The 26,519-nt window shown below is 44.5% G+C and overlaps 3 protein-coding genes across 7 annotated transcripts in view; 2 read left to right on the top strand and 1 right to left on the bottom strand.

Annotated features, from left to right (window-relative positions):
* The first annotated feature begins 3,860 nt into the window (after nucleotides 1–3,860).
* LOC120423034 (calponin homology domain-containing protein DDB_G0272472-like) lies at nucleotides 3,861–6,078 on the top strand. Its single transcript, XM_039586676.2, has 3 exons — nucleotides 3,861–4,311; nucleotides 4,418–4,619; nucleotides 4,855–6,078. The coding sequence occupies exons 1-3, from the start codon at nucleotides 3,984–3,986 to the stop codon at nucleotides 6,026–6,028; spliced, it is 1,704 nt and encodes a 567-aa protein (XP_039442610.1). The 5' UTR covers nucleotides 3,861–3,983; the 3' UTR covers nucleotides 6,029–6,078.
* On the bottom strand, nucleotides 6,076–9,935 carry LOC120423033 (centriolar coiled-coil protein of 110 kDa). The gene is made up of 4 exons (XM_039586675.2): nucleotides 9,746–9,935; nucleotides 9,180–9,677; nucleotides 7,785–8,812; nucleotides 6,076–6,506 (listed from the first exon to the last, which is right to left on the bottom strand). The coding sequence occupies exons 1-4, from the start codon at nucleotides 9,803–9,805 to the stop codon at nucleotides 6,200–6,202; spliced, it is 1,893 nt and encodes a 630-aa protein (XP_039442609.1). The 5' UTR covers nucleotides 9,806–9,935; the 3' UTR covers nucleotides 6,076–6,199.
* A 3,032-nt stretch (nucleotides 9,936–12,967) lies between these two features.
* Nucleotides 12,968–26,519, top strand: part of LOC120423035 (inositol hexakisphosphate and diphosphoinositol-pentakisphosphate kinase) — a 38,339-nt gene continuing 24,787 nt past the window's right edge. The window contains exon 1 of one of the 5 annotated variants that reach the window (XM_039586687.2): nucleotides 12,968–13,628. In XM_039586687.2, the coding sequence (XP_039442621.1) occupies nucleotides 13,467–13,628 (162 nt within the window). In that variant the 5' untranslated portion in view covers nucleotides 12,968–13,466. Of the gene's footprint in view, nucleotides 13,629–17,017; nucleotides 18,003–26,519 lie in introns of those variants that run through there. The other 4 variants (XM_039586678.2, XM_052706405.1, XM_052706404.1 and 1 more) reach the window with 4 other exon arrangements.

The raw sequence follows: 26,519 nt of genomic DNA on the forward strand, positions 1-26,519 counted from the left end.
TAAACCATACTGGCATATAACCTACTTTATCATTATTAAGTTTTGGAGTTGCTTTCATTACACTACCAAATGATTCAAGTCTTATTTTTCACTCTCTTTAATGACCTACATTCCGGCAAACACAGCACTACATACAGAAATTCCTAAAATCCTTAAAACTTATCAATATTTCTTGCATCTTTTTTTTTAACATAAATTTACCTTAAACAAATCACCGCTCACACCTACACCTACACCTCTGCCCTTTTGCCCATTTCAAACTTTTCAACCACAGAGAGTCAGTCTGAACCACCATTTTCTAAACTACGGCTAGACAGACTGACCTACCATACATCTAGCGATTTCAGTAACGCAAATCGCAGCATTTGAAGCCATGTTTTCATTGGACCAAACGCGGCCTTCCAGGCTATTTACCACGGCGGGCCAATCTGACCCACCGTGACAAAATGTTCCACAAATCGCGGCCTTCCAGGCTATTTTCTACGGCAGGCCCATCTGACCTCCGTGCCCATCGCGATTAATTTTTTCTTGGAACAATCGCGGCCTTCCAGGCTATTTACCACGGCGGGCCAATCTGACCCACCGTGCCCAACGCGACAAAACGTTCCACCAATCGCGGCCTTCCAGGCTATTTCCCACGGCAGGCCCATCTGACCTCCGTGCCCAACGCGACTCTTTTTTCCTTGGAACAATCGCGGCCTTCCAGGCTATTTACCACGGCGGGCCAATCTGACCCACCGTGCCCAACGCGACAAAATGTTCCTCTAATCGCGGCCTTCCAGGCTATTTCCCACGGCAGGCCCATCTGACCTCCGTGCCCAACGCGACTCTTTTTTCCTTGGAACAATCGCGGCCTTCCAGGCTATTTACCACGGCGGGCCAATCTGACCCACCGTGCCCAACGCGACAAAACGTTCCACCAATCGCGGCCTTCCAGGCTATTTCCCACGGCAGACCCATCTGACCTCCGTGCCCAACGCGACTCTTTTTTCCTTGGAACAATCGCGGCCTTCCAGGCTATTTACCACGGCGGGCCAATCTGACCCACCGTGCCCAACGCGACAAAACGTTCCACCAATCGCGGCCTTCCAGGCTATTTTCCACGGCAGGCCCATCTGACCTCCGTGCCCAACGCGACTCTTTTTTCCTTGGAACAATCGCGGCCTTCCAGGCTATTTACCATGGCGGGCTAATCTGACCCACCGTGCCCAACGCGACAAAATGTTCCTCCAATCGCGGCCTTCCAGGCTATTTTCCACGGCAGGCCCATTTGACCTCCGTGCCCAACGCGACTCTTTTTTTCTTGGAACAATCGCGGCCTTTCAGGCTATTTACCACGGCGGGCCAATCTGACCCACCGTGCCCAACGCGACAAAATATTCCTCCAATCGCGGCCTTCCAGGCTATTTTCCACAGCAGGCCCATCTGACCTCCGTGCCCATCGCGATTCATTTTTTCTTGGAACAATCGCGGCCTTCCAGGCTATTTACCACGGCGGGCCAATCTGACCCACCGTGCCCAACGCGACAAAATGTTCCTCCAATCGCGGCCTTCCAGGCTATTTTCCACGGCAGGCCCATTTGACCTCCGTGCCCAACGCGACTTTTTTTCTTGGAACAATCGCGGCCTTCCAGGCTATTTACCACGGCGGGCCAATCTGACCCACCGTGCCCAACGCGACAAAATGTTCCTACAATCGCGGCCTTCCAGGCTATTTCCCACGGCAGGCCCATTTGACCTCCGTGCCCAACGCGATTCAATCATATTCCTTTCTGTCAAACTCGGTTTCACTTTACTCACCCACCGAACACTCACACGCTCGCGCCTTTGCTGAGTCCCTTTCCTCACTTCAATACTTCCTCCAAAAGAAAGTCTCTTTTTTTTCAATCACCAGCACCAAAACAAACAAACAAATCTGCACCAAAAAACACGTCGGCAGGCGATTTCCCGACGGTTCTTAGAAGTTGAAAATAAAATTCTAACTCCGTCACGGTCGCCAATGTGTGAGTCTATAAACCCACTCGGGAAATCGCCCGCCGGGAGAATCCGTGCGGACTCACATCCGATCCGACCGAGCGTCCCACGAGTAAAGAGGACGGGAGCTGGACCTGCTTTGTCAGCTGTCACCGCACCGTTCGTGTGGCTGCGTCCATGCGCTGTCAGTGCATGGCTGCGTCAAGCCCGTCGTACGAGGGGCCTATTCGACTCGATTCAATGGAGTGCGCTCACATACATCGCAATAGGGTGTATCACTCCACACACCTCGATCGAACGATAAGATTGAAGTCACTGGCATGGGCGATCGGGCAGCCGGAACCGCAAACGGATTGGTGAAGCTCGTGATTTCAAACCGGTTTTCAGACGCAGCAGTTCTACAAACAAGCGCCTACGTTGTTGGGAACCTTACTACAGCCTTACCGACACAGCAGTGTGAGATGCATCCAAAACTCTTGAACAAGCAGTTAAAGGGTTCTCTTGCTGATCCGGCGTACCATCGGCCGGGAGCCATCGACTTAATTTTGGGAGCAGACGCCTTTCTTGCCCTTCTCCAACCAGGGCAAGTCAAAGACAACGACGGTGTTCCAGTGGCGCAGAACACCATCTTCGGATGGGTTACTTCCGGGAATCAAGCGCGGCCGGAGGCGCCATTGCAAAAGGGAAAGCTGTTATCGAATTCGATAGGAGCTGGCCGGACGTCACCAGTACAGCAATGCGGTCGGTGTACCGGGTCTACCTAGGAGATCGGTTGAGGCATTGCTGCCTCAAGGTGGGGGAGTATGTTCCGGTCAACCGACCCCACTCACCCCTTTGATGATGAACACCCCTGGGCAGGTTGACAGTTCGTTGGCGCGTCATTGAGCGCGCGCTAAAAAAGTGTAAACAATTAGTCTTTTGGAAACACGCAACGTGATCGGACGAATAAAGGAAGGAGTTTTTAGTTTTAATCCGTCGTGTTTAATTTCCGGCCGTCCAACCGGTCCTCACTCGTACATAGTTAGTAAACTTTATATTCAATCCAAATTATTTTTTTAATCAGTCAAGGATGCCTATTTGGAGTTGGGAGACTGGATTTATGGTGATTTGTCAACAAATAACATTATTTATGTTAATTTTTCGAAAGGTGTACAAACTTTTTTTGCACCTTTTTTATTTTCGTAATAGTATTTGTTATATAACTTTTTATAGAAATCATCTTTTCATGAGCTTTTTGTAACAAAATGTTTGGCATGAGTTTCTGAACAAAACGTAGTACTAGGTTCCTGTCAAACTTTAAATTTTTTACATGTTTCATCACAAAATGTGCATAGTGCCCAAGGGGTGTAAATACTTTTTTTACATATACTGTATATAAAAAAAATCGACGGTTTTGTTCAAACGCGAATCAGTTCAATACGGAGCGTCGGATCGAGGTGCTTTTTGTTGCGTTGGGTTCGTATAAGCCCAAAGAAGGTTCTTACGCTAACTAATTGACACTTTGGCCACTCTGGAACCGATTCCGGAGCATCGGCAATTTGTATGGAGAAAGTTACTTAAAATCATATCAAATATTAAAAAAAAAACTATATATTTTTTAGGCAAAAATCTAAAAACGTCAAGAAACAAAAAAGGCACAACAAAGTTTGCCGGATAAGGCTTGTATGATAATAATTATAATCGCGATAAAAAACTCATCATTTCATTTTTGAACCATGTCATGCGGCAAATTGAATTTTACGGTCATGTCATGATCGTCTGTTCTGTAATGTTCTGAATTTCCAAGTTTCGTAATAACTACACGCTCCCCCACCACGTGGCTGCAAATTGTGGCGCGGTAGCTTTCAAAAAGGTTCCTTTTTGCGCGTCGTCGTTGCCATGGCGATGGCATCGGAGGTACGTTCTGTTTGCCGTGAAATCGAAGCAATCGTTGGAAATTTTTGTAGCACTCTCATTCTGGTGAAAATTTTCTTACGACGCGGACTCTATCGCATTTTTTCGGTTCGAAAATGATCAAGGAACTGTTTCCTCCAGTGGAACCCAAAGCGGACACTCCGAGATTTGTTCCGGCGAATGGCTCACCGGCAAATTGTGGCGGCGGCTCCCAAAAGGCACTGGTGCTGACTGCGAACAAGTGGAAACAGCTGCTGTCCACTGCCACCGGTGGTCCAAGTCGGCGCCCTGAAACGGCCCATACAGTCTCGCTGTCCCGGCACAAGCAGTACCTGAAGGAGGAGTCCCAGGCGATGACCCGGAAGTGGGAAAACACGGTGCAGAACATACGCGAGAAGAAGGAAGCGGAGCGGGTGCGAAAACAGCTGGAACGAGTGACTGAAGGTTCGCGTCTGTGTTTGACCGTAGCGGTCAGGACTGCTGCCATGGGGACGTTATCGATGCCCGTTAATCACCACGTTTTTACTTTTTTTTATCTTAAATTCCTCAGACGAAAAACACTACCGTGAATTGCAAGTGGCGGATGAGGTTCAACGGAAACAGTTGATTCAAAAGGCAGAGGAAATGATCCAGAAGGAAAAGGAAGGACCACGCGTTCTGGAAAGTACGGCCAAACTTTGCGAGGTTTTGAAGGCTCGTGAGCAGCAGCGGAAATTTCGGACGGAACAGGAGGCGCTACAAGAAGCACGCAGGTAGGACTACTAGATGGAGTTGCGTTCACACGTGCTGTTTCCGCAGCGTTGCCAGTTATAAGAAATCTAGTTAAAGTTCCTCTTAGTTCACCTGTTCGAATATATGTACGCAATGAATGCTGAGATAACCATACTTATTTCGGGTTTAAGGAAACTCTAATTTTCATTTACTCTGCAAAAAAAATGCCGTTACGGTGTCAACAAGTTTAAACAAATGATCCCCATTTTTTTCCAGGAAACAACTTGACCAACAGGACATTGCCCAGGCAAACCGGTGGTTAATGTCTCACGCTGAGCGACACATCGAGGACCGTAGGCGATTCGATGGCTACAAGAAGGAGTTGAAGCAAAAGATCGAACAAGATCGCGAGGAACAACGGCGCCAGCGAAATTTTATGGTGGACCAAGAGCGAAAGCAACATCAAGCACTTCAGGACGACATCAACCGACAGTTGGAGCAGGAAAAGAGTATGTTTGAGCGAAACAAGGAAGCACGCAGGAAGTTGGCAATCGAGTCGATGCGGATGGCTCAAGAACGTGAGGAGAGACTCAAGCGCGAGTCCGCAATTGAAGACACTCTGAACCAGATTTACAACGAGGGCCAAAAGACGATTGCAGAAAAACGCAAGGAGATCCACGTGAACAAGCACAAATTCCGCGACAACACACATCTGCTTAAGGACAGCGTTGAGAAACAGGAACATATGTACGCAGAGGAAGCGCAAATTCGCGACAAAGTGATAAAGGAGAAGGAAGCGGAAGCTCTGGCAAAGGAACGTGAACGCATAGAACAGCTGAGACAAGCAAAATTCGCTCGCATCCAAGCTCATCTGACGGAAATGGAGTGGAAAAAGCAGAAAGAAGCCGAACAGGCCGAGCTTGAGCGTAAGGAAATGGCCGATCGTTTGAAGAACCTGGACGTTACCTTTGGCTTTGATCGCCGCAAGGTCACTGCGAAGACGATCGATACCAACGTTAAGCGCAAGCTGTTGCTCGATCAGGCAGATGAAAAAGAAGCTCGCGACAAAAAAGCGGCTGACACGCGACTTGAGCTGCAGTTTGTGAAGGATGACGCGGAGAAAGAAAACAAGCATTTTCTCAAGTACGCCGACGAGCTGGTCTCGGACGCAAAGGCCAAGGGACGGCCAGTTCTTCCGCTGCTCAAAACTGTCCAAGGCTATAAACGTGAGCACTACTTTGACTTCAAGGAGCAAGACTTTATTCCGCGGCACCTGGTTTCGCGAGTTCCCATCAACAACAAGCTCGCAAATCATTCTCAGCAGTGTCAACCACCGGTTTTAGTCGATGATGCCATTATCGAAATGACCCCGGCGATGCCCCCGATCCGAGTCCGTTACGATCCGGAACAGCTCAAGCACATGAACCCGTACAAGAATCAACAAAAATAGGTTATTTTCCTTTCGTTTTAATCATGAAATTACAACCGATTTGTGACTCACGTTTGCAACAAGTTTATTCTCATGTATCGTTTGCCAACTGGCCCCTGTCGTACGTATTTTTATCTAATGTTGTATAAAGAATGCAATAAACGCTAACTTTGAGAAGAGTAAAATGGCTTGTTAAAAATGACGTTGTTCCCAAGAGGTGTTGTTTTTGGTGCGATTGGTCGCTCCCGTAGTTTTGGGTCGCAGCTGTTGGTTTGCGGCAGCACTTTTGACCTGGTTTACCAGCCGAGTCACGACCGCTTTGGTGAGGTTGTCCGACAGATTAAGTGGCGATTCCGCAATGACCGGTGATGGACGGAACGATCTCGGTTGAAACTCAGGCACTTGTGGTTGTGTTGGCTGATGGCGCAGCGATTCGTTGTCTTCTTCAGGACCGTTGTTATTGTCCAACGATTGAGTACCTTCAATGTTCACCGAGTACCTAAACGAAAAGAAAATTGGTCAACGTTTCAAATCCATAAAATGCGGAGGAATACTGGCAGCACTGCTAGTGAAAGGTCGGACATTATTTTCACTCCCAATCTTTTAGTAGTTTTTTTTGGTTGTTTCGGTCCATAATAGTAGTTTATGCAACAAGTTGCGAAAAGAGGATTTTTACAGCACGAGTCGTACATTTATCCAACGAGGTTCACCGAGTTGGATAAATACGACGAGTGCTGAAAAAATCAAGTTTTGCAACGAGTTCCATACAACATTTTTTGCAATTTCGAAAAACACCCATTGAGTGAAATTTTAAGTCAAATTTTCATGTATTTGTCAATAAATCGTTTAAATCAAAACAATGTTGAAAAGTGTTACTTTCCAAACAAAACAAGAAAAGAAAAGTTCAACTTTTAAGCACCCATTTCAGTGCTGAAAAGTAGAACTTTTCAGCATTTATTTTGAAAAGTGTTGCTATTCGATTCTGTTATTTTTGGTACAGAAAAGTAGGCTATTTCGTCGTTCAAGAATGACAGGAAAAGTAAGTAGTTTCACGACGGAATTGCAAAAAATATGTTAAAAGTGACGATAAAGACTAAAACCAACGCGTCGTAGTGAATAAATATCGAGTTCTGGGGGTTTCACTTGAATTTCGTCGAAAAAAAGACAAATTTGTGGATCGGTCCAACACTTCGGAAGGAACCGGTCAAGAAAAAAAACAAATGGGCAGCAGCGGCAGCGCAGGCATGTCAGAGAGGGTGAAGAAAAGCCCCAAGAAATCGCTCCCTCTCCTTTGTTCTGCTGTTCGAAAAGCTGTTTCTTGACCCCTTTCCTTCCGATCTGCATACTAGCCTTAACGAGGTTCGTTAGCTTTTATTCGCAAAAGAACTTTCAAGCCGGGCTATCAAGGAATCTGGTTAGGTTTGGCACAGACTTTTCCAACGGTTTGTAAATGCCGCAATAGTTTTGTTTTTGGAGAAACCTGCATGTTTTGTGGTTGAAGGTGTTTACCACAAGATGTCCAGAGAATCTGTTAGGCCTGATGTGTCCCGGAGCAGCATGAGAATGTTCGAACTGCTCGTGATTGAGGACCCGCAGCTGGAGGGCCGATGTAGAAGCTGCAAAAAGGACTAAGGGATGTTCCAGAAAATTTCCTGAGATCTATCCAAACTGAATCTTTCAACTGTTGCATACTTTCTGATCATTATTAGAAAGGAGGAAGGCAAACAAAAAAAAAACACACACACGTTCCATAAAATGTGTCAATAAGAATACTTACAATGAACACTTTTGCAGCTTTCGGAAGCTGTTTTGTTTTTGCGACTTGCTGGAAGATCCTGACCGAATCGATCGCTCCGAACTGGCCGTCCATGGTCGATTCTCCAGCTTGCGCCGCAGATTCTCCCGATCGGCGCGTATAATTTCCATTCTTTTGCAAACCGGTATTCCGAAAAAGATCTCGTGCAGCTGATAGCAAGCAGAAGTAAGCTGGTGAAGCAGCGTACGCTTCAGCTGTAAATCCGCTGGACTACGAATCTGCTGCCGGCCCGTACTTTCGTGGTGCAGGTCCAGTATGAAGAGGAGCGTGTCGCGAATCACCTGTATCACCTTCTGGACGCGTTCCGTTTGGAAAAGGCGTCTGGTGAGGTAGCCTCGAGCGTACGCGTTGATAACGGACGCTGCCTGACGGCGCACCAAATCACCGGGTTCGCCAAGACGATCAAACTGAGTCAGTTCGCAAAGGTCACGATCGAGGAGCGTTTTCTTAATCGTTTCCGCATAGCTTCGAATGCCTTCCAACTGAATGTTACCGTTGATGTCGTTCGTGTCGTTGTTGCATGTTTTGAACAGTTCGTTGGAATCTTCAAAATCGCTGTTCGTTCGGCTTGCGTTGGATGAAAAAAGAAGCGTTTGGCTGGAGGACAAGTTGTCGATGCTGGATTGTGATTGGTTGCTGTGACTAAACTGCTTCGTGCTAATATTTAACTTGCGAAAGGACTGCAGCGCAGGCGAATCTTCATCGTTCTCAACGGTCGATTCGTTCGGGCTTGTTGGAAGTGGTGTGGAAGTGTGAATTTCATCGAGAACTGCCTCGGAATCTAGAAGCATCGTCATGAGCTCTTCCTGTTGGACTCGGAATCTTTCCTGCAAGGCAAGTTGCTCCTCTTGTTGGCGTTTCAAAAGCGCGGCCTTGCGTTGCTGGTGCTCGGTCTGGATTTTTTGAACGTGTAGCTGGCAGTCACTATTTGGCCATGAAGTTGTGGAGTATTGTGGCTCAATTTCGAGCGCGGAATTCACCGGTACCGTCTGCAAGAGATAGCATAATGATAATTAATTTCAAGCTTGAATCTAGTTCAACTTAAAAAAGTTAAGGCAAGTTCCAGAACGAAATTCTCCAAATATTCGATAGAAAGTCGAAATTAGAGTCCATACCGATGTTTGAGAATTCTACTGGAAACTGTCTCTAAACAAAAACTAATAAAAAGCAATCGATATTTTCCTCTCTAGCTGGTTTTCCGCTTCTTTTACTCATAAATTTGAGTTTCGTTGCCGACGTCGATTCGTACGGACTTTTGAGCTTCTTCACCGGTGTCACAGATTTGATGGCCACCTTTTTCGTGGATGCCCACTTGGGCTTATCGCCTCCCGATCCTTTGGGTGACTTTTTCCTTACCGGCTGCTGCTGATCAACACCTCCCTCGAATTTCAAACGCTTCACGTGGGACTTGCCCACCACCGTCATCGTTGGTTCCTCTCGCCGGATTTCACTCATCGACGAGGACATTTTGATGTTCAAACTTTCGTTTTGGATGTGTTGCATCAGCAGCGGGCTAGGACTTTCCAGCGTGTACGAGTTGGACCGGATGATCCGTGGTCTAGGAGATTCGTCCGAACATTCCGCTCCGGCCGGCTCTGCCTTCAATGGTTCATGAACCGGCGAGCCAAAGTGAGGCAGACTGGGCAAACCAGGACTGGGAGCCTCCAGCGTGAAGGAATTTCGACGGTTGGACCGCGCGGGAGATTCGTCGCTTTTGGCCACAGCTGTTTGAGGGGGGCTGTCCGGAATTGCTAAACTGGCGGCTTTTGCCGCTTTGAACTCTCGCACGCGATTTTCCACTTTGACAGCCCGACGGCGGTACTCTGCCACTTCGGCAATCACTTCCGGCGTCATCTGTTTAGACAAAAATATTGTGATAAAGAATCAAGATTTTTTTCTGGCACGCGAAATTTAATGCTCACCGCCGGAGGAAGGATAGGAACTCCGTTTATCTTAAACTGGGAAACGAAGTAGGAAGTCATTTTAACTAAAATTAGTGACTAAATTTTGTGAAAAACAGAGGAAAAATAGCTTTTATTTGTTTTTGCGTTGCTAAGCAACCAAGCAACGGACTTTCTTTTTGTCTGCTTTTGATGAAAAAAAACTTGTGGAATGTTGCGTGATTAGCTGATGTTCCCTTGTTCGAAATTTTATTAAAAAAAATCGAAAATCGTAAACCAGCACACGGTGTGTTTCGTATAATAAACTTAAGATAAAAAAAAATCGGCAAATCTGATGTTTGGCATAATCTGGCATAATGAAATGTAGAGTAAGTTTTCAAAAGGTCCTATGCGACAAAATAAGTACACTCAAACCCCGATGGTTTGACACCAACTGTTGTCAAACGAACGGGGTCACGTTTTAGTTTGACACCACTTTTACACGGAGTTCACACACACTACCAAACGTTTGTTTTGATAGTGTGCGTGAGCGCTGTGTAAAAAGTGACAGTTCGTCACTTTTTAGTTTGACTTTGACCAACCAACGGGGTACAAACTAAAAAAGTGTCAAACGAAAAAGTGACCAACCACCGGGGGTTGAGTGTAAACTGAGTTATTTACTGCATGACATACTGGAAGCCGGAAACTCAAACGAAAAATACACTAACCGCTGATCCCATTTTTCAAGTTAATTGGGTACTAAAGCCCTATGTAAATTTTTATGTACAACGGTAAAAAAACACGATAAAAAACCATTTCTGATCACTTTTTTTTTTCATTTTAATGCAAAAAAAAATATTGGCAAGACAACATTTTTTCGATGGATCAACTATGGTTCCCTTGGAAAGAGCTGTCAAGTAGAACCTTTTCTGTCAAGAAGGCCCGCGAGGTTAATTTTTCAAAATTGATTTAAAAATCCATTTTAAACTCGTTGTGGTCGTACAAAGGGTCATTGTACTCAGAAAAATAAGATTTATCGCTGTAAACAATAATATCAGCAATCTATGCTTAATTTTAGGACCCAATTGGTAAAGCAGCTGTGGGCAAACCAAAAATAGAATTGTGAGTGTGTAGGGAAAAGGCGGGTAAGAGGGAGATAGACACACTTTTGCTCTCGCTTTTTTACGTTTACCGTAGGGGTGGACAGAAACTGTCGAGGCCAGCACTTAACCAACCGAGTAAAGTCCAAAAGTGGCCACTATTCAGCACTATAGTAGCCTCGATAGTAGCTGTTAGTAAAAAGTAAAGTAAATCTTTCCCTGTTCCTGAGGGGAACACCCGTGAAGAGTATCGGGGCCGGCATTTACAAAGCGGATTCAGTGACAGTTTATTATTCAACTTAATGTTAACATGTTAAGGTTAATGTTAACATTCCATAGGTTGTCTTCCTAAGGTGTCGTGATAAGGTCCAGTTTGTGACGATACACTACCTTCCCTTTACTAAGCAATCGAATCCAGAAGGGAAAAGATCACCAGTTGTGTTGGTCCGAGCCGGGATTTGAACCCCGATCTACCGCTTACGAGGCGGAAGCGTTACCACTGGGCTACTTGGCTCGGTCCAGTAGCTGTTAGTGCTGAAGTAAAAACTGTTTAGCTTTTACTCGCAGCTGCGAAAGCGCATTAAGGGCCAAACAGTGACCGGGTTCAAGTGCTGGATGGTTACTTGGGTGCTTACAACTTATGATAGAGTCAGATCTACAATCCAATTTGTGCTCGTTGAAAATACCTTTATTACCTATCCAACGATAGGTCGCATGAGAGGTCCGGACAACGTTTTCGACAAAATACTTGACAAAATATCTGAAACCCGGCCTCCAAAAGTGCATAATAGTAGTTTATGCAACAAGTTGCAAAAAGAGGATTTTTTCAGCACGAGTCGTACATTTATCCAACGAGGTTCACCGAGTTGGATAAATACGACGAGTGCTGAAAAAATCAAGTTTTGCAACGAGTTCCATACAACATTTTTTGCAATTTCGAAAAACACCCATTGAGTGAAATTTTAAGTCGAATTCTCATGTATTTTGTCAATAAATCGTTTAAATCAAAAAAATATTGAAAAGTGTTACTTTTCGAAACAAGTGCTGATAAGTTCAACTTTTCAGCACCCATTTCAGTGCTGAAAAGTAGAACTTTTCTGCATTTATTTCGAAAAGTGTTGCTATTCGATTCTGTTATTTTTGGTACTGAAAAGTAGGCTATTTCGTCGTTCAAGAATGACAGGAAAAGTAAGTAGTTTCACGACGGAATTGCAAAAATTATATTTAAATGCTTATAACTTTTAATAGGGTTGTCAGATCTTCAATGTTTTGGACGCGTTGAAAAGGTCTTAATAAAGGTCCCAAAAGCTATTCTAGAGTTATTTTTTTAAGTAGGTCCAATAAACATATGAAACACAATAGCTTAAAAAACTCTAGTATTAAGTTTCATAATATCATTTATGTTTAAGGCCGATGCAAATATTTAAAAAAGTTTTTGTCCCTCGGCCCTGGCCGAGGTCAAGGGGGGGGCAAAAAAATAAAAAAATATAAAAATTTAAATAACAAGCCATAGTCTTCACATTTAAATGAAAAAAGTGTTTTAAAATGCATTTTACACTAGTTCAGTTGTTTTGCAATAATTAGTTTTCAAAAAATCTAAGATCTGACAAAAACAAAAATTGTATCGAAAAAAAAGATTTTGCATCGAAAATTTTCAAAAAACCTTAAGATTTTTTTAATAAACCCAAACATGCTAAAAATGATTTTAAACGCAGGAGAATGTATTTTAATTTGATTTTAGCTGGTTGCACTTGAATTTTCATTAAAATTTTGAAGTTTATTGTAAAAATATTTTTTTTGCCCCCTGATTTTTCGGGCCAATTTTGAAGGGGGGGGTGACAAAAACTTTTAAAAATATTTGTACCAGCCTAATGACCATTTCAAAAAACTCTAGGTGAGCTAGGTGTATCCCAGTCACGACGTTCTAGCAGGATTCTAACAGAGTTCTTGCAGAGCTGGATATTCTTACAGCATTCTAGCAGAAATGTTCCACCGTTCTAGCAGGATTCTGACAGAACCAGCTCTGCTAGCATATATCGTGACTGGGATGTGGTACACAAAACGTCATAAAGCGTACTTTGCTGATCAAAAAAGTGCTGAAACGAACTCAGCAAATAGTGATTTTCAGTTACAGTGTACAATAATTATTTTCATCGCTTTTGTTTTGATTCTTCAGCTTCTCATTTTGAAAGAAGGAACGTAAATATAAATAAAACAAAACAAAAAATCCCTGACCTGTCAGGCACGCAGCAACGGCTGTCAACGAACGCAAATCCTTTTTCTTTAGTCGTGTTGTTTTTTTTCCTGGGTGCAAATCAAATATGTCGGACATTCTGTGCGAAGGAATTTTTTTTAAAAAATCGTTGAAACAGGGGTCCTCTTTAAATAAAGCTGCATGAAAGCGGAACTTGATGTTATATTGATGGTCTTGCTAGAAATGTTAAAATATGCTAGGTAATGTGCGAATTGTTATGCTAAAAATCAATTTGAAAATCAGTCCACTTCAATTTTCCGAGAAAAACAAAATTGGTCGCTTGTGACGAGATAAAAAATCGATTAATCAACAACGGAGCAAAAGTGTGCGCGATAAAAATGTGCCCCCTTTAAGTGGCGACAGGGAAGATTTTGTCGTACTTTCAAGTTGAAAACTTGAAGAATCCGGAATGTCTTACACCGAGCTGGAATCGGGTTATCAAGGGCTAAAACAGGCCAACTGCTGCAGCGGAAGTAACAACAACAGCGAGGACACCGGCAGCGCTGGTCAACCGTCCGGAAGGCCCGGATTCTACGTCGGCGATGACGGGGCCATCATTACCATCGGAAGGGTAAGTTTGCAAAAAAATGATCCGGATTGTCTATAAATACATCGCCGCCACATTCTTTTCCCAACCATTATCGATTGACCTTCCCTGCATATCCCAGCTGCAGCAGGTGCTCCAATTATGTAACAAGGAGATTTTTTATGGCTGCGATGGCGGTCTTTCACAACCATTATGGTTCATTTTGTGACGTGATTAAGCTGGAGACCGCTTTGGCCTTGATTTGTTCAGTTTTGAAAACAAAAATCGCTGCTTGGTGTACAGATTTAAGAATATCATTCATTGATAGGCGTTTTCGTTTTGAAGATGCTTCCTGAATGTAAAGTACTCTTGTGCCGTGTAGCTGCAGCAGCAGTGCAACGAAAACTAGGTCAAGGTTTCGAAGCTATAGGAATTGATATCCAGACTATTTCACTTTATATTCAGTAAATAAATGATACATGTTTCCAGTACACATATTTTTGCACAGTTTAAAAAACAAGTTTAGCTTAGAAAGCAAAGAATGTTGGGCTTCATCCATAAAGTACGTCACGCTAAAATCAGCCAAAATTAACCCCCCCCCTCCTCCCCTTTGTCACGTTTTCCCTATACTTATAACACGCAATGTCACACTTTCTCAGACCCCCCCTCCCCCCTAGAGCGTGACATACTTTATGGATGACGCCTTGGCGTTTGTACACGCCAACGCCATATTTGCATATTATTACAAAATTTTGCAAAACTATTTTTTGCAATTCCGTCGTGAAACTACTTACTTTTCCTGTCATTCTTGAACGTCGAAATAGCCTACTTTTCTGTACCAAAATTAACAGAATCGAATAGCAACACTTTTCAAAATAAATGCTGAAAAGTTCTACTTTTCAGCACTGAAATGGGTGCTGAAAAGTTGAACTTTTCAGCACTTGTTTTGAAAAGTAACGCTTTTCAACATTTTTTTAGATTTAAGCGATTTATTGACAAAATACATGAAAATTCGACTTAAAATTTCACTCAATGGGTGTTTTTTCGGAATTGCAAAAAATGTTGTATGGAACTCGTTGCAAAACTTGTTTTTTTCAGCACTCTTCGTATTTATCCATCTCGGTGAACCTCGTTGGATAAATGTACGACTCGTGCTGAAAAAATCCTCTTTTTGCAACTTGTTGCATAAACTACTATAAAAGATCATCTGAAAGTTTTGAAAATTAACTAATACCCAACAAGAAAGAAGAATTAATCTGTGTGATCATCGTTGGCAGCAAAAAAGGTTGCGTATAATTCAAATCCCCTGTACAAATTGACTCAAGAAAACCCGTTCCAAGTGCACCCTCGTTCTTTTCGGATTTATCGTGAACTCATTCGCTGACGGTAGACAATTTCGCTTTGCTGGAGGAGAAAATAAATACAAAATTCTCGTTTTTGTTACTCTACATGTCGATAAATTCTGGGCGGTTGCGCGTAAAACACTGGAAATCATTTGTTTTTTAATTTATGTGTTTTTGATTGAACTCGCGTATTGCGTGTAACCGATGGTTTTCAGACAGTTTTTTAAAAATCAATTAAAAACACAATAAATCGAATAAATCACACACATACTTAAAAATAACTTTTTAATCAAAATTAAAAAAAACGTTACTTAATCCACCTTTAGGTGGTTGGTGCCTTCCTCACATTCATAAAGTGAATACACTACACAGCGTATAAACAACACTTATTTTTATCAAAATATCTGAGATCAGGCCTCAAAAAAAGTGTATTGAAAACACTAAAGTACTTATAACTTTTGATAGGGTTGTCAGATCTTCAATCTTTTGGGCTCGTTGGAAAGGTCTTTTGATTACCTATCCAACGATGGGTCGCATAATAGATCCGGGCAAGTTTTTCATCAAAATATTTGAGATCCGGCCTCAAACAAGTGTATAAATAACACTTAAGTGCTCATAACTTTTGATGGGGTTGTCAGATCTTTAATCTTTTGGACGCGTTGGAAAGGTCTTTCAAATACCTTTCTAACAATATATAGCATGACGGGTTTTCTTACAAAAACCACCCTTTTTACAATCTTCCGGACTTTTGTTAAAATCGTTTTTTTAGCATAACTTTTGAAGTACTTTACAAAACGTCATAAAATTAACTAGGGTCTTGTGGGACCCCAAGACGGATCGAATGAAACCAAAACAGTCTAAATCGGTTCAGCCAGTCCTGAGATAATCGAGTGCATATTTTTGGGTGCACGGACTCACATCCAGACACACGCACAGACATTTGTTCAGAATTTGATTCTGAGTCGATAGGTATACGTGAAGGTGGGTCTACGAGGTCGAATAAAGAAGTTCATTTTTCGAGTGATTTTATAGCCTTTCCTCATTGAGGTGAGGAAGGCAAAACCTTTTTAACGGGTTAAAAATGGTCGAAATCGGTTTGAAAATATTTTTATATCAACTAAAAAAACAGAAACATTCATTTTCAAAAATATATGGTAAAAGTGCCATTTGATGATCATTCAAAATGGGTCCACGGGCCATACTTTGGACACCCCTGTCTTAGTTAGTTCTATATTAGACTTAGTTGTGTTCCATACCGAGAACCGAGTTTTCTGTGCACTTGTTTTCCAAAGAGTTCATTCAGAAGAATTTTTTTTTCGATTTTTCAAGCAGTTTTTTTATGAGCAAAATACTTAGTAGGTTCGCTAATTGGATTAACAACTGAATTATGTCGTTCGAGTGCTGTTCAGTTCGAATGAGCAATACATTTATTCGAATTAACGAATCGTCTCTGAACTAGATTTATTAAGCCTTCCTAAACTTGAAACTTAGCATACAAAAAAATGTGTATTCTGACATAAGACAATTATGCGTATAACGGCATTAAAAACCTTGGGTAAAATATTAAAAAGAAGTAAGGAAGCCGTCAACTACGTTTGTGAATTTAGTTAGTTTTGATTATTCCTTCTCTCGACTTCCAAACCATTTAGTTTTATCAATTTAATATGTATCTTTACAATTGGCTATCTAATATTGATTCAGCGGTAATTAAACGGCCAACAACTATTCGTGCCGTTATAATCACGAATCACTGATAGTGTGTCGTGGTGTGTTGAATTTACAAGCTCCATCGTGAGGGAAAACCCTATTAGGTTTTACGCCGACTCGGTTTTTAGGTTAGAAATTTGACAGTTCGGCTGCACTGTTTACATTTTTTGCACGTGTGTCTCAATAAAAATGTGTGTGCGTGTGCGCTCGTGACGTCACGCTGTAAAACCTAATTATATTCTTTAAACGCAAAAGCTCTCTTCTGTATGTGGGTATACTGCACACCAGTCGCTGAAAAAATAAAGAGGAAGTTGAAATCGGCTACACGAAGTTCTTCGTCATCGTCGTTCTGTCCCAGCTATTGGACCGTTTGACTAGCAGTCTGCCTTCAGGCATCGTGCTGGAAAGACACGCGACGATCTCTCACGGTGACAAAGTTTTAAAGCAAACTGAAATTGCAGAGTGTGTTTTTGTTTTCATTTTGGCGCCGCCGGTTCGGTTCGGTTCTGCAAATCGAGGTCACGTTCCTTCCAAGACGTGATAACAAGCTTGTATATATTTATTCGGCGGCCTTTAAAGGTCTTTCGGCGAGGAATATCTTCCGATTATCGATATATATGTATATTTTTTTTTTTGCGCCAGCAGTGTTTGTGTGCAGGTTTATCTGCTCACATGTGACAAACGAGAGTAATCAATGTAATTGGGAGAGTGACCCACGTGAGCTCCGAAATCGCTGCCTAATGATGATGAAGTCACAAAACGCCGTCAATAAGTGACGGGGGGGTCAACGAGTCACACTGAATGCGTGAACTTGCGTGGTTGAATTGGAATAAATGAATGAGTGACTAAACATTCCTGCCATCCGACGACGTAAATTTGCATGACGAAATGGACCTTAGTTGATGTGTCCTGTCTTCTTCCATTCCTGTTGACTGTTTGTGAGCACACCGTCGTTGTCGAAATCTAAGTTTCTCAACAGATAACAAGCCGATTTTTTTTCATGGCTTCATTAGAAGTGACCTTTTGCATTTAGAAGAATGCATCAAGAAGAACCTAATTTGCTTGAAAATTGAACATTTTTTTTAAGGGTTGTTGCTGAAGCGGAGAACAATGAAAGTTCAACTTTAAATTGGCAAATATATCATACCATGTTGATTTGATTGCTTTTCTACTGACGACGTCAATCTTTTCTCTTATCAGAGACAGTGAGAGTGCAGGTTATACAGTGATAAAAACGGCCTGTAGAATTGTGATCATTTGGATTTGGTTGTGTTTTGTTTTGTGAAAGATGAAAAGATAGTGTTAATTGGAGCAACTTGAATAAGACAGTTGCATTATATTGCAATATTGTTGGTGTGTAAGGCACAAGGTTTGTAGATTCAGTGAGCTTTTCTGAATGCATGCAAATGCAAATTCAGTTTTATATATATTTTGTTCCGCCTAATAAGCTAATCACTCAAAGCCCCTCCTTCTGTCAGAGCCTGGTAACGCCAGTGATCGCACTCCAGGAGCCCGGCATCCTGGTATGGTCAATTCCATTAGGTCAACAGGGAGAAACTCAGGTGTATGTGTATATATGTATGATCTCCAGACCCGCAGGCAACTTGGTCCTGGAATCGAATGTGAGCGCTAGGTGAACAATTCGATCATCTTTTACTCCGTAATCTGTACACCCACGTGCATAAGTTTTTTTGCACGAATTTTAGTGCTACAAATACTGGCGCTAATGATAAAAATAATCCCCTTTCCCCTCCCCAAGCACCGGAAATCCACAGCTCACAGCGAACGACTAAGGGAACACCCTACCGCATATATAATATGGTTGGCGTGGTTGTCTTCATTGAATTGTCAATATGTATGTGTAAATAAAAGTGTTCTTTTGTATTAAAAAGGAAAGACGGGCATTTCTATCTTGTCCATTTATTTTTTCAAGTCCATCTTTGAAAATCCATGGAAGCTTCATTCTTGAGTTGCTTTGCTTCTCAATCTTCTGTTCCTGCCGTTTTCTGTGTTGTTTTTCTCTGGCAGCTCCAAGAAGTCTTGGCAGGTTGATCAGCTTCCGGGGGGTCTTCCTAGAGATCCGGACGTTCAAACTTCACCCGAATTTAGGCTGGTCGTATCGCGAATGTATTCCTTTACCCGAATGGCCGGAGGTTTGGGCACTTCCACTCACGTCGCGGATGAAGCAATTTTCTTGAATTTCACCTGGCGCACAACGAGTTCCGGATTATCCTGAATTACTTTGTCAAAAAATAAATTTAAGTTTTAGATCAAACACAAAAAAAACATTGAAAATTGGGAATTGAGTCCTAAAATGAAGTTTAAATTCGGGATATTATTGCTCATAACGATAAAGCTTATTTTTCTGAGTACAATGACCCTTTGAACGACCACAAAGGATTTAAAATGGATTTTTAATTGAATTTTGAAAAATTAGCTTCATGGTCCTTCTTGACAGAAAAGGTCCTACTTGACAGCTCGTTCCAAGGGGACCATATAGTTTATCAATCGATCTTGTCAATATTTTTTTTGCATTAAAATAAAAAAAAGTGATTAGAAATAGTTTTTAATCGTGTTTTTTTACCGTTGTACATAAAAATTGACATAGGGCTTTAGTATCCAATTATAATACTGTCAGTTTACAAATGAAATATGTAGAAATGTAACAAAAAAACCACGCATGGTCCGACGGCCGCCGAGTGCGCCGAAAAATAAGGCCAAATCTCATTGCAGTGCAGTGAGGCCAAAGTGAATTAGGAAGTTCCATATGTCCCCTGTTTCGTATGTATTGTGATGAGTGATTTTTGTTAATATAGTTGGTACATCCGGAAACCGTTGGTTCAATCTTTTTGAAATAGGATTTCTATCTCTAATTCATCAAAGCTTAATAAGGGAGGTACATTTCACACTTCGGTTATTCTAAACTTCGGATTACAAAAGAAAATTTCACTTTTCAAGTCATGTTTAAAACCAAGCGTGTCTCCTTTACTACGTTTTTCTTTTCTGGGTGTGTCAGCTAAAAATAAAAGGCAACACAGTTTAACAACATTGGACAAAAAATAACCAAAATTAGTCATCTTCATTTCCGTTTTACTGCGAAGTTATGCCACGTATGTCAGGATTCCTATACAACACTCTATGTCGCTTGGGTGAAAAACAACCGGGTTTCTCTAACCATTTAGTACGCATCGAAGTGATGGAGCGTTGCCACCGTGTTGTCAATCACACATTTTCCCTATATATTTAAATGTTGTTGCTGTTCATACTTACTTATAGCTTGTAGGTAACTGATCGACAGCGACTTCTCTGTTGCTGTATCCTTTTTTTAGTGTGAGTTAACAAAGTTGTTAAGATTCTAGATAGTCGTTAAGTTTCTAGAGAGAGCGAGGGAAAACACGACTGGTTGTGGGGAAAGTTGAATGTGGAATGAAGTTTTATTGAACGGAAAACTTAAAGTTAATGATCACCGATTGCATTGACTACTTCGATCTTCATTACTCCTCCTCAATCAGTGATCTTGAAGTCCCATAGCATGTAACGCGATGTAACTCCAGTTCTGCTTCTGTAAAGGCTTGGTCAATCCGTCGGCTACCTGCACTTCGGTGTTGATATAGGTAATCTCGACATCGCCACGATCTAGTGTGTCCCGTATAAAGTGGTGACGAATGTCAATGTGTTTCGTTCTGGAGTGGAAACCACCGTTCTTCGAAACGGCTATGGCGCTCTGGTTGTCGAAGTAGATGACGATCTCCTCATTCTTCTCGATCCGGGCGCGTAGACGTTTCCACCACAGAGCTTCCTGTACTGTGGCAGACAAGGCCATGTACTCCGCCTCGCAGGTTGACAACGCCACGGTTTGTTGTCGTTTGCTGCACCACGAAATAGCTCCACCTTGCGCGATGAATACGTATCCCGTTACAGACTTCCGGCTCTCGCAGTCTGCGGCCCAATCAGCATCCGTGTACCCCTTGATGTCTCCGTTACCGTCCTTTCGATACGTCAACTTGAACTTCGATGTCCCTCGCAGGTACCGCATCAGGTGTTTGACGGCGTTCCAGTGCTTCTCTGGGGTTGTCGTTGAAGCGGCACAGAACGTTCACGGCGTGGCATATATCTGGACGGGTGCACTGTCCCAGATACATCAGGCAGCCCACTGCCTCCTTGTAGGGTACGTTCGCCATCCGCTTGGCTTCTTCAGGATCGGTTGGTCCCATCGACTTGGTCAGATTCTCGGCGGCGTTCATCGGTGTGGCAACCGGCTTGCAGTTGGACATCTGGAAACGAGCCAACACAGACTCAACGTACACCTCTTGGTCCAGTGAAACGGAGTCCTTGGTCCTTGAAACACGAATGCCCAAGACGTGCTTAGCTGGGCCAATATCCTTCATCCGAAATTCACCACAAAGCTGATCCTTGACCTCCTTCCTCCAGCGCTTGCAGTTGCTGAAGATCAGCAAGTCATCCACGTACAGCGCCAGAAACAGAACCTTCTCTCCGACGACCTTGTAGTATACGCATGGGTCGTAGTCGGCACATGTGAGACCAAACTTCTTCAACGCAGCATCCAGCTTGAGGTTCCCACGCGGCTGGACTGCTTCAAGCCGTAAAGTGCCTTCTTGAGTCGGCAAACTTTCGTCTTGTCTTGGTCGTCAAAACAGGGCGGCTGTTCCATATAGATTTCCTCGGTCAGCTCACCTTGGAGGAACGCGGTGATGGCATCTATAACAACATGAGGTTGCTGAGCTGTGCTTCCAGTATGGTAGAGCTAAACACGGGATGGTACTCTACGATTACACTCAGGATCGGCATGACGCTCGAGATTTCCTAAGCCAAGAAAACACTGTGTTGCCTAAGGGAAACTACAGTTTATTTCCGGTTTCAGTCGACAGGTTTATTCAGGGATCCCTTCCTCTCCTCTAGCACTCCTTTCCCGTCCCACGTCCTTACATACTATCTCCTACCTCACTTGTCCTTCTTCTTTCTTCCTTTACACTTCCGGTGCACCGTTGATTCGCTCGGGGCCCCGTATCGCCGCTCTGCCGTCGTCGCTGCTCCTTCCTGCTGACGTAGACGCTCCTCCTGCAGTTCGCCAATGGGGGTGGCCTCTTTGTCAGTCGGATGGACCCTCCGACGCTTCGGCTGCAGCCTTCGAGGACCCTCGCCTGCCGTCCGCGTCCTTCCTGTGCTTGGTAACGGGCAACAGGCTTCGACGGCGTCCAAGGACTCCGTCGGTACAGTCCGGGTTTCGGGTCGCGGAGTTGACGGTCACGGCCAGGCGCACGAACAGTGTCAAACGGGGACGCTGACGGTTCGTAGGGTGGTTCACCGGTCCGGAAATAGCACGGCCAGGGTGAAAACCACAAGTGTTCACAAAGTGAACCGTGAAACACAAAGGGGTCCTACGCGGGACAAAATGGCGGTTAGATTGCTAATGCTGGGGATCGGGGCTCGTATTGGGATGCTTCTGGGATGGCACATTCCTACCTGGATGTCCAAATCACACGAGTAGCTCCTGCTCTCGTCTCTCCTCGGAACGTAGCGAGTTCCGGGCGCTGTCCTGATGGTATCAGGTTCCACTGGTCCGTCCAACGGACACGCTACCAACGCTGGTATTGCGGGTTGGTACTAACTTGGTTGCGGACAACCGTTCGCAACTTGATCACCGGACTTTCTGATCCAGCAATCGCGATGGTGGTTCCCAGAAGCCCCCTTTAACCTTCACGTGCCAACTCATATCACCCGTCATTGCATCCTTCGAACATTCACCACCCCCAATGGCCGCCCATGCGATGTTCTTTAGCGACATCTGGTGGTGACTAGTGGCATCAACGCACAGTGTGGGACGTGCAGCTACGGGTTGCTGCCTTGTTGGGAGACTTCCTCGTTCCCCGTCGACAAACACAACGTCTTCTTGGCAATATTTACACAAAAAACTATACAAAACGCGACGATTCACACCGATATTTAACACTACAGACACACTGGTTACACATCTATCTGGTCGATCTGGAGATTCATCCTGGCAGCGAGCGCAAAGAGGTACCGCAGGGAACTATGACGAACCACGGGGGAATACGTTTCTTCATAATCCACCCCCTTTCGCTGAGAGTACCCTTTGATCACCAGCCTTGCCTTATATCGATCCACCTTGCCGTCAGCGTCCACCTTCGTCTTGTAGACCCATTTGCATCGAATCGCCTTCCGATCAGCTGGTAGTTCAGTCATCTCCCAGGTCCCGTTGCTGATGAGAGCATCGTACTCCTCCTGCATCGCACGTCTCCAGCGGTCGGAATCGTCACGTGTCAATGCTTCTTGGTGTGTACACGGGTCATCGAGATTGCGCTGTGAACAGTCGGAACCAGTATCGCCATCGTGGACATCAACATGGGAATACTTGCCGTGGGGTGGGCACCCCCTATCGTTGAACTGGTCGTCAACTGGTCTTTGATTTGATGACGACGGGGGTGCAGTGCTGGCAGCATTCTCTCGTCGGGCAGCTGATGTGGACGGTCCGTCCATCATCGGGGCATCTGAAACACGCGAAGAGCGCTTACCATTGCACTGGACATTGAAATCTTTATACTTGCCAGGAATTGCGCGCTCCCTACCGCTGCGCCTCAACGCCTGTGACTGGGGCGGATGTGATGATTGTCGCGGCGGGAGCGCAGGAAGTGTCACGGAGTCATCAGCATCCTCGAACTCGTCCGAACTTGTATCGGATGCCTCCTCTTCTTCCACTTGCTCGGGTTCTTGAGCAGGTTCCGGCTCTTGAGCCTGTTCCGGCTCTTGAACAGGTTCTGGTTCTTGAACAAGTTCTTCAAAGTCCAACCTCACGTACGTCGACTGTGGCCCGTTGGTTGCTTTGAGAGTTGTCCTTCCGTCGCGATCCGCCAATCCTTCATCAAGGAAAGTCACGTCCCGGCTCATGAAGATCTGCTTCGATTTCACGTTGTAGAGACGATAGCCCTTCGTCTCCTCGTCGTACCCGATCAGGATACATTCAACCGCCTTCGGATCCCATTTGCGCCGCTTCTGTTTCGGGACATGGGCCATCGTTGTCGTCCCAAAAACTCGCAAATTGGACAGATCCGGTTTACGACCAGTCCAGGCTTCTTCTGGTGTCGTCTGAATCCCCGTGCACGGAGATCGGTTGATCAAATACACGGCAACAGCAGCTGCTTCCGCTCAAAACGTCTTCGGCAAGTTGGCCTCGAATAGCAAGCAACGTGCCTTCTCGACGATCGTCCGGTTGGCCCTCTCCGCTAGACCGTTTTGCTCGGGTGTGTACTCAACGGTGGTCTGGTGGCGAATCCCCAGCTGACTCAGGAGCTTCTCGAATCCCTTGTTTTTGTACTCCGTCCCGTTGTCCGTACGCAAAACCTTCAGCTTGTGTCCTGTCTGCCTCTCTGCCATGCTGTGAAAGTCCTTGAAGCAGCGAGTCACCTCTTCTTCGGATTTGTGACGCAGGAAGTAGATGAACATCTTCCTCGTCCGATCGTCGATGAAAGTGATGTAATATCGACTTCCACCGATGGATACCTGCTCCATTGGTCCGCAGATATCGGAATGCACCAACTCAAGCACCTCGGTCGCTCTGGTTCCACTCTTGTTGAACGGCAGCCTGGTCTGTCGCCCCATGGGACAGATTTTGCAGCCAGCAGCACTATCAGCCTCCAGGAATTGGACTCCAGTCACCATGCCGTTGCGCAATCTGGTCAAGTTCTTTATTGACAAATGACCGGTACAGCTCAACGGTTGTCGGCTGACACACCAGCACCTTGGGTACGTCCTGTTCCAGCTTGAATAGTCCGTTCGAGCGACTTCCAGTCGCGATGCACGTGCCCTCGAGATCGAGCACTTCACAGCCCTTCTGGCCGAAAACAACGGTGTGACCACTATCGACGATTTTACCTACCGACAGTAGATTGACTACCAGTTCTGGAATCAGCTGCACTCCGTTGACGTCGATCTCTTCTCCACAGGTCGGATGTAGCACGGCAGTGCCCTCCGCGACGACCTGCATTTCGCCTTTGTTTGCGGCGAACATCTTCCCATCTGCTTGATGAGCGTCACGCAGCAACGACTTCGTCCGGGTGAGATGGCAAGTGGCTCCGGAATCGAAGAACCAGTCCTCACTCTTCATCTCGTCCATCGTCGTCAGCAATCCCGCGCGATGTGTCCAAACTTGTGACAGGAATAGCACTTTGGACCCTTGGACTGCGGCTTACCAATGTTCTCCTGCTTGTAGCTCGGCTTGCCCTTCACGGCAAACGCTGGTTCGATGGTCTCCGTCGGCTCGTGATCCTCCTGCAGCAACTTGGTCTTGATCAGGTCGCCCGTAATCTTCGATCCAGAGTTTTGTAGCGCCATCACCATCGGCTTGTAGCTTTGAGGCAGGCCAGCAAGCAACAACATTCCAACCCATTCTTCCGAAATCGGGAATCCGACACCACCGAGTTGGTTTGCGGTAGCAACCATTCTCGTTACGTACGCCTCCATGGATACGGAGTTGGCCAAGTTCGTTGTCATCAGCTTGTGCAGGAGACCCCAGCGACGCGTCAATCCGTTGTCTTCGTAGGTCTGCTCCAGCTTGTCCCAAGCGCCTTTGGCCGTTGTTGTCCCCTGGACATGGACGTACAACGAAGGGTCGAGGCCAAGAATAATCTTTCCTCGAGCTTTACGGTCCTTCGCCTTCGGAATTGCTTCAGGCGTACCGTCATCCTTCAGGTTCGGTTCCACAGCTTCCCACAGCTCCTCCGTTTCCAAGTAGGTCTGCATACCAAATTTCCACGTGCACCAATTCTCCCTGTCGAGCAATCGTTCGACGACCGGAGATGGTCCCGTAGCGTGCGCCATTCTTGAGGAAAACGGTTCTTCAGGAAAACTGCTTGCGTGAACTTCTTGTTTAAAATTCTTGCGGAAACTTCTTGCGAAAATTTGTAATCTTCTAGAAGCTTAGACACTTTCCACCCACACCTGGGCCCATAACCTCTAGAGAGAGCGAGGGAAAACACGACTGGTTGTGGGGAAAGTTGAATGTGGAATGAAGTTTTATTGAACGGAAAACTTAAAGTTAATGATCACCTATTGCATTGACTACTTCGATCTTCATTAAAGTTCTTTTCTATCTAATAAATATTTTTGTTTCATATACTTACAAAACAAAAATCTTCATTCATGTATCTTATAGCAGTCTAGGTATTTCAAGTGGTTTCTTATTTATAACTTTGATCGAGTTGGTCGTCAACTTTATTTCTGGAAGCGGAATGCGTTCAAATCGTGTACCCCCACGATGTGAGATGCTCAGCATCGATGAATGTTTTTCAATCACGCGTCCCCTTTTTTTTCTTCTGGACAAAAATATTGACTTGCACCATCCTGTGGATGGTTTGAAGCTGAGCTCATCTGACATCGCAGGTGCTAGTTTACCGCTTATATGAAACGTATATGTGTTAATCTTGTACTCTAACAATAAACGGTTTGATTACGAATGATTAATTGGTGTTAAAGTTCATATATACACGCAGTTCAAAGTTAACACAGATTTTCAATGTACAAACATATACTAAAAGACGTAAATCTCACTCAAAATTTATCAACCAGCAATTTAACGGTCAAATTGAATGATCGAAAACTCACCACGGCAATTTGGAATTCAGCACAGCTCGGTTACACGTGTTTGATAGTTGCTTGAAACTGTATGCACGCATATTACCATAAATTTATTCGTAGTAACAGTTCAATAGGGCGAATCTGTGTTTGTAAACAAGCAGTCTATCCCCCTCTTACTTTACGTGAACTGTCACTTGAGCAAAAGGGATAGACTGTTTGTTTACAAACGCAGATACGCCCTATTGAACTGTTACTACGGTGTTGCGAAGAGCGC

Source organism: Culex pipiens, chromosome 1, assembly GCF_016801865.2.
Source record: "Culex pipiens pallens isolate TS chromosome 1, TS_CPP_V2, whole genome shotgun sequence".
Classification (NCBI taxonomy): domain Eukaryota; kingdom Metazoa; phylum Arthropoda; class Insecta; order Diptera; family Culicidae; genus Culex; species Culex pipiens.

Coding starts and splice junctions, on each gene's coding strand:
- LOC120423034 (XM_039586676.2), top strand. CDS start 3,984: ATGATCAAGGAACTGTTTCCTCCAGTGGAACCCAAAGCGGACACTCCG. Junction 4,312..4,417: donor GCTGGAACGAGTGACTGAAG/GTTCGCGTCTGT, acceptor TAAATTCCTCAG/ACGAAAAACACTACCGTGAA. Junction 4,620..4,854: donor GCGCTACAAGAAGCACGCAG/GTAGGACTACTA, acceptor ATTTTTTTCCAG/GAAACAACTTGACCAACAGG.
- LOC120423033 (XM_039586675.2), bottom strand. CDS start 9,805: ATGACTTCCTACTTCGTTTCCCAGTTTAAGATAAACGGAGTTCCTATC. Junction 9,678..9,745: donor TTCCTATCCTTCCTCCGGCG/GTGAGCATTAAA, acceptor TTGTCTAAACAG/ATGACGCCGGAAGTGATTGC. Junction 6,507..7,784: donor AAGCTGCAAAAGTGTTCATT/GTAAGTATTCTT, acceptor CTTTTCGTTTAG/GTACTCGGTGAACATTGAAG.